This window comes from Penaeus chinensis, chromosome 13 (assembly GCF_019202785.1).
Source record: "Penaeus chinensis breed Huanghai No. 1 chromosome 13, ASM1920278v2, whole genome shotgun sequence".
Classification (NCBI taxonomy): domain Eukaryota; kingdom Metazoa; phylum Arthropoda; class Malacostraca; order Decapoda; family Penaeidae; genus Penaeus; species Penaeus chinensis.
Genome location: NC_061831.1, coordinates 5,646,873 through 5,654,884, shown reverse-complemented (window position 1 = coordinate 5,654,884; position 8,012 = coordinate 5,646,873). Strand labels below are relative to the sequence as shown.

At 33.7% G+C, this 8,012-nt stretch overlaps 1 protein-coding gene across 1 annotated transcript in view; it reads right to left on the bottom strand.

Annotated features, from left to right (window-relative positions):
* Window positions 1–502: 502 nt before the first annotated feature.
* The window catches only part of LOC125031907 (28S ribosomal protein S31, mitochondrial-like), a 9,351-nt gene continuing 1,841 nt past the window's right edge, over window positions 503–8,012 (bottom strand). The window contains 7 exon segments of the mRNA XM_047622909.1: window positions 503–1,073; window positions 1,075–1,136; window positions 1,451–1,674; window positions 1,956–2,111; window positions 5,301–5,442; window positions 6,334–6,460; window positions 6,875–7,034. Of these exon segments, the coding sequence (XP_047478865.1) occupies window positions 900–1,073; window positions 1,075–1,136; window positions 1,451–1,674; window positions 1,956–2,111; window positions 5,301–5,442; window positions 6,334–6,460; window positions 6,875–7,034 (1,045 nt within the window). The 3' untranslated portion in view covers window positions 503–899.

Here is an 8,012-nt window from a genome sequence, read left to right as displayed (position 1 = left end):
TTTCAAGCTGTCTCTACGTTAACTATTAAATCATACAATAATTTGTTCAAGTACCCTGTAATATCTAAACTCAATGGCTGACTTTCCTTTTTTGGTTAAACACCACCTCATACACTTGACAGAAAAATGCAAAGAAATGTTCTGAGGTAAAATAAATGTCTCCAATAATAATTCACTCTTCAAACCATCAAGAACTAAAGTAAAGAAGTATTCTAAACACTAAAATACAATAACAACAACAACAAAATTGTTTCATCTGATAATGGTATCATCTCTACCTTTCGTTTCAGTTATAGAGGTTAGTTGAGAGGCAGACTTGATAATATTTCATGATAATGATTTGAGGTAATCATTAAAGGCTGATTTCCATATAATATATATAAGCTTTTCCTGTTAAACAAAAGTCCTGTATGCACTAATACAAAATACAACTTGAATATTTTAACAGCAGGAATCTCTACATTAACAGCATTCACAAATGATCCAATTCAAACAAGATATCTATAAATTCTTGTCTTTATTTACATAATATACATAAATTCATTCAAACAAAACCACTTAATTACGCAAACAGAACAAATGTACTGATATTTATATATGGCATTTTCTTCATCTTTACAGTTATTACAAATATCTATAACTTACTACAGTACACTGATACGTGTAAACCACTTCACGTTATATATTAGCATCAAAAATAAAAAAGTCACCAATGAACTTTTAACAAAAATAACAAACAAAGTGGTTGTACAGTAGCCTAGCTTTCCCAATTTAGATTTAACTTTACATTCTTCAGTCTTTGAAATATGAATAATTATGACTTAAAACTCCATTAACGTGTCAACCCTTGAATTTCATAATCAACAATTCAAAACTTCTATTTCAGCCCACTTTAATCCTTATCCTTCAATAGCACCAATTTCCTTCAGAATGTCGTGTTTCTCCTCGAAGTAATTCTTGTACCACATTATGTGGGCCTTTTTCCGCTCCACTGTGAGGTACGGGTTCTTTGAGAGTCCAGTGCACACAAGCTCCATGAAGTGTCTGATAGGACCTCGCCGAGGACACCATTCCTTCAAGGTGGTTCTCCAGGAACACGTGCTCTTGGAATCCTATTTTCTTCTCTTCCTCTAGTCCTAGAAAGAGCAGATTTGATACTATTTATGTATTATGTCTTCTTACAGGAGTTTTTATTACGGTTGTTGTGATTATATTTACTGCCTACATGTTAAAAGTCAATAGGGACACTGTATCAGGAATGAAGCACTTATAATGGTCATGCTTCTGAAAAATAATTATGTGAGATGAATCAATGAATAACATCTACTAATCATATCAACATTACTCAAGAAATCTAAATCTGTGAAACACTACTAAAATATAATAAGACTCCACTCTTGCTACTAATAGAATGCACTCAGTTCTTACAGTAAAAGTGCCTGCCTCTTACCAATCTCATTGTCAATGGGGAAGGTCCACAGCTTGCCCTGTCTGGTCCACTGAACCATCTCCACAAAGGCATTGCTCGGAGGCTGCACCACCGTCTGCTGTATCTCTCGGAGATGTGTAGCATCCCACACTGGGCATGCTGACTCCACGATCTCTGCCTTAATCTCTTCGCTAGAGAATATGTTCAGTGGTTCTCCTCCCAAGATATCAGTTTGGACATACTCCCTGGATGTTGAACAATTGATTGTAGTAAAATTTCCAAGGGAAATAAGAGAGTATTGTGCTTTTTATTACCTTATAATGATAAGAAAGCTTTTCTTTGCAGAGTCATATGAGGGATTTTAGTATGAATGTCTAATGAATTTACAAGGTCATTATCATTACCACAACAATATTAATGATGATGATTATAGTAATAACTATATCAACAGCAATAACAAAATAAGCATCATATTTTATATCACATCAGTTTTGAAGTCCACAAAAGCCTAACCACTGCTCCTTACCTAGACATCATCCTGGCAGGCCGTAGAAACTCATCAGGCCTCTGGGTTCCTTGCTGCATTCTCTGCTGATCATCCCTGTCATAACGCTTCCGGCGAGAACGCTCAAAGACAGGCTTACTCTGACTCCTCTCGACTTTTAGCCCAACAAATAATTCGCTGAAAAGTAAAAAATACTGAATTGTTAAATCCAGTCATAAAATAAGATATCATCAATGATTTATTTCTATACTACTAGAAATATTTAGATTTTTTTTTCAATAACGATATTGTTTAATATACTCTCCTCCTACAATAGAGAAACTAAATTTATTGCAGATACTGCAGTGTGTACCAAAATATTTCTTTGTTGAAGATTTCAAAATATTTTGTATAAAATATATTTATAAAAATAAATATAATAAATATGTGTCTAACTCTTCCTTAATAACCATAGAGAAGACAATGAATGGTGTTATCAAAGACAATGTTTGCTTGGGATGCTACAGAAAATTGCAGTCGTATTTTACCATAAAAAAAAAAGTTTTGCTTCCACCTTTCATAAATTTGTATATGATTTCCATCATACGCTAAATATTCAAAGATGCAGGCCTAAACGAATGTTGAATATATGATGAGAAAAAAACTTCTGTTTTCAATTGTAAGATGTATATGTAACTGTGAACAGTGAATGCATTTCCCTTTTATAAAGGTACTTTCCATGGAACAACCCTCAGTTTCCAGTAATGATCCATACGACTTTCACACACCATACAATAGCAAAATGTTCCACTATATTATTCATACCATTTTCACAATAACATCATAAAAGAAAGCATAAAGGCACAGGATCAGAACTGCATGGCATCATTTTTCCATATAATGGTTATTCTCAGACTAGAGTTTGCCATCACATGGGGTATGCAAGAGGTGTCCAGGGATCCAAGATCATACAGGAGGTCTTTAGGTAAATCTTTAAATCTATCCAACTTTTGGATATGTTTGTACACAGGTTGTAAAAATAAACAGGGCTATGTTATAAACAACTGAAAGAAAGAAAGAAAAAAAGCATGAATCGTTTTTGTCTTCTTTTGCTCTGTTTAACATATTGGACTGTGTGCATCAATTCCAATTAAGATCAACCACACCATGACAAAAAAAGGTGCAATAAACTAATAGAAGAAAAACAAGAAAAAGCAAAACAACTGCTATCTTCTGCCACATAATAGCCAAAACAAATTACAATCTTTGTAGCAATACCATCCTTCAGGGGTTAAAATGGTGTCATTATATACCAATAGAAAATGTCAAAGCAGTTATATTATATGATTAGACATCTAACCCAGTGCCGACGGGCATGACATGTATGTACATGCCATGCTCACTGTGAGTTACTCGTTTGCTTGTTTGCTTGTTTTTAGTCACAGATGGCTAAACTTGTACTAAGTCACTAATGAGCCAATAACGAGTACTGCCTGTCTCGCCTGTTTACCCTTTTCTTTGATTTACGAAAATATTTTACATTATCTTATTTTGCTGTTACTAATGTTTATAACATTATAGTAATTATAAAGTTTATAGTAAAAATAACACCATTGATATTGATAGCACTAGTAAAAAACACATTTTTCCTGCCAATTCAAATCAGGTAAGGTCACAAGGTCTACTAATTGACTCCTTTGTGGCTAAGCACTAGCAGAGCCATCTATGGGCAGAGACATTTCACAAAAAAAAATAAAAAATGAGCACAGCAATTTCCCCACTTTTTATTCATTTTCCTCAGCGGCAATGGCTTAAATTCCTTCATATTCAGTAAAGTACTGCTCCATGTAGAATAAATTTTAATCTATAACATTTCAATTAGGGTCTCATTAGCTTCAACTAATTTGAGTCTAATACTGAAGAGCAGTTTGAAACAATACAAACTATTTAGTTATTTTAATAACTGTGCATATTCAAGTACTAGGTGTGAAAACTCAAAAGCTTAACCTCTTAGATCCAATTGCTTCCTTCCAGCACATGGCACATCCCCCAGATGCATTGCTTGTAAGCCCAGCCCATGAACAGATGTGTGTCAAGACTCCTTGCCTCCTCTTTGCAATGTTCTTATCAGTTGTTGTTATTGTTGATCATATGTGTTTATTAGTTGTTGTTTTTTTTTGCAATTTTCTTAGGGCTATGTATATCATTTATAATACACTGTTTTCCTTGTACAGACCCCTGTAATAGCAGGCAGGAACAGGATCGTAAGAACCAAAATAGTAGATATGGCTTACAGCTGGTACATTCCTCCCTTGTTTACCAGCAGAAGTAAAGCAAGGGCCCCTAACCCAATACCCATTGCGTCTACTCTTTATCCACTTGTGGTAAGTCATTCCTGTTATACCAACCTTCAGCTGAATATTTGATGATGACATATTCCTGTTACCTGGTCCTTACCCAATTTTTTTTACATACATGATTGTCAGGTCCTGCACCTAATGGGTTAATAATCAAAGTCAAACAACATAAAATAATGATAAGGTATTATCAAAACCATAAGTACATACATAAAAATGGAAGTTCTCTTTAATAAACCTCTAATTCTTTTAACAAGTTCTAAATTCTGGCTACTCTATTAGCATCATTCAACAACCTGGGAAATAAAGAAACTCCTCAAATAATAATAGGGTAATCATCAGGTCCTAAACTGAGTTGTCTGTTAGAAATAGATAGCAATGCAGAACATATATCAATAGAGAAAATAACATAACTTCTTACTGTTACTCAATCCCACAGTACATGTTCCACAATAAACTCATAAAGTACGTCCTATATTATAAAGATCTACTTTATTCTCTGTCATTTTCATTTCTTTTCTTAATGAAAATATTGTAAAATATATTTTGACAATTACACATTAAAGTCTAAATCAAATACAATTACTTTTGAAATAAATCATGCATATCTTTGCCATGCATAGGTATGTATCAGTTGTAACGTACTGTTTCAAACTGATTTTGAAGGTTTTATGAAAAGAAACACTGCTACAGTAGGAGAGAAAACATTAAGTCTTGAAATCTTATTGTTAAGCATTTCAATTCATCTTAATAACATTTTATAGTGTTTATGTATTGATATGTGTATGTTTATGGCCACCTTCCACTCCTAGAGCAACAATTGCAACACTAATAATTATATTCTTTGAAAAGGAGCCTACTAATTCACAATAAACAATGTAACAGCAAATAGTAAACAAGAAATCTCATCAGGAAATACAAAATCACAGCATTAACTGATACCTCCAAACCCATACTCAACCTCAGTCACATTCAGGATTTCCTAAGAAAGTTTGTGATCGAGTTAACAGTGCAAATACACTTAAATTACCTTAAATTTGTTGACGGCTTCTCACTGGCGGAAGTATCTAAGGCATGAGATCTTAAGGTGGACAACAGCTCTGATTCAGTGGCTTCTGCATCCCCACCCAGACTTTTGGCTACCTCCTTGGTGGCTGCGGCAAGCTCGGGTTCTGTAAAATATGGAAGTTTATATATAACATTAAATAATTAAACATAAAAATAGTACAAAAATTGGATAACCTGCATGATAATACTGATTTACAGTCAACAGATAATACAACACGTAAGAATATGGATTAAAAATTATTTTTAAATGTGTAAATTTGTGTTGGTTACCAAAATCAAGTATGTAAATCATGGAATATCATATCTATGCTAGAGAATTCATATAACCTATCCAATGGCACAATCAGTCTATACTAAATGTTCAAAGCCTGTATATGGTTCATAGAGTCAAATACACTTCTGTAATATACTCATAAACCACACATATTAAATTATTTATACTATGTCTTTATACTCTAAATTGAAAAACTTCTCTTCAAAGCTTTCCCTTGATACTATTACCTGATACACCAGGTCAACAATTTTCTGAAAGGCATAAATCAACCATAGTGCCAATGATACATCTCTTTGATCAAATGACTTTGGGATTATCAATGGTTGATATGTAAATGCAAGAAGTGAAAAATTCTGTATTTGATTAATATCTTTTTTCATTTTTTTTCGGCTCTTCTGCCTAATTAGTTTCCTCTGGACAACTACACTAATGATGAGCCTGGGGTTTGCAATTTTGCTTGCATACCAGGATACAGCAACAATTTGAAGATTGTGATGACAAACTGATGACAAAGTATCTCAGTTAAAATCCATGGCATTTTGCACTGCAACAATTACTTAGTTTAAGGTGTACATATACTGAGCAAACAACAACTGACACTCTGAGTTAGAAGGCAAAATACACCTATTCTTACAGCACCGAAATGCAGAATTCCCCCCCCCCCCCTAGATATTACCATTTTAAAAACTTCCAATAGCAACACATGAGAGAAAGCAGTTACCAATGACTTGTTCCTTTGGTGGCGGGACCTCTGCTTCCTCCTTTGTTTTGGGGGTCTTGGTTTTCTGACGAGGTTTTGGCTGTGAGAGCTTCAAGCTGCTTGTGCGCTCCACAGGAATTCGGTCAGTCTGAGAATTAGGGTTCAAATTTGTAAAAGATTCACAGCATAATTATAGACATAAACATATTCAATAGCCATAACCAAGTACGCACTCACTCACTCTCTCTCTCATGCGGGTATGAGATAAGAGCATATAGAAAGATAGAAAAAGGATAAAAAGAAAGCTGTATAATCTGCATAAATGAGTAATCTCTTTCTGCATCTGTAGTTCATTAACAATTATCCATTTTCTGTTAATGACCTAAATTTATCTTGCTCCATAAAATCAATCTTTTCAATCATCATCTTAATAAAGGCACACAAAGTCACAGACAGTAAGACATGCACACAATTAACTATATCCCTTCAATAATAACACAAACATATATATCAGAATCACAGCATGAAGCGATTTCAAAATAAAAACAGGAACTAATAATACCGTTGCTAACGATGCAAGCAAATCGTTCAGTTTCTTTTTCGCAGCTGCTTTCTTGTTGTCGGTCTTTGTCTCAGGTGACTCCTGTTTCTCTGGAGCTTTGCCATCATCTGGTGGCACGCTGCACAGTGGACGCAGTTGCCCACGGGACAACAAACCACATCTGAAACCACATAGCAATTACTGTTTCATAAAGGTTAAAGGCTAAATTTTAAGTTTCTTGTTTCCTCAATGTTTTGGAGAATATGGTCAACTGTGCTTACTCCCCCACACACCGGTATGTCCCCCACAACCCTTATTTTCCTACTCTAACTTAATTTAAAAATCATTCTAGAAAAGTTAAATACTACTGTATAAGAGATGGCTGAATTTCATATCATCAAAATAAAGTAGATCATTATAATGGCTCTTAGAAGAGCTTGAATATCATAGCACTAATCTATAAAACTGCTTACTATAATATTAGTGGAAATATTATGAGAAAACATGAATAAGTGGAAAATATTGCATGTTATTATGGGGGGGATGCTAATTAACCCCATACCAGGGGAAAATTTCCCTGTATAAACAAGATACACAAAGATACTTCAATATATATGAGTTAAAAACTATGGTTTAAAATCCGTAAAAGAATTGGATTAATTTTCTAGTCTAAAAAGCATCTGCTTTTTAATTGTATCCTTTCAATTCAATGTTTTTTTTTTTACACCTTGTCTAATTGAGACACTGAAGAAGTTTGGTAAAATTTCAATTCTGTAAACAGGCAATGAAATCAACAGACTGAAAAGATCTATGAATTTTTTATTCTGCCATAATTATTGCATGTGGAGAATAATTTTTTTTTTTTTTTTAAATCAAATAAACTGTGAGGTGCTCATGGTTAAGCAATCTAAGTCCACACACTACCTATGATCATGGTACAGAAAGGTAGGATTTGCTTTTGTTTCTATACATCTTATTGATTAAATAACTATTTCTCTTTTGGGACACCTACAGTATAAAAGAAAAATATCTTCCAAGTCATACAGCTATCAATACAATTCACTACTTGTATCTAACATGTACTACGTGTAAGTTTAAACTGAAACCCTAATAAACAGTGTTCATTGCAACAAATTTAGAAAAAGGTATGAAGAGAATG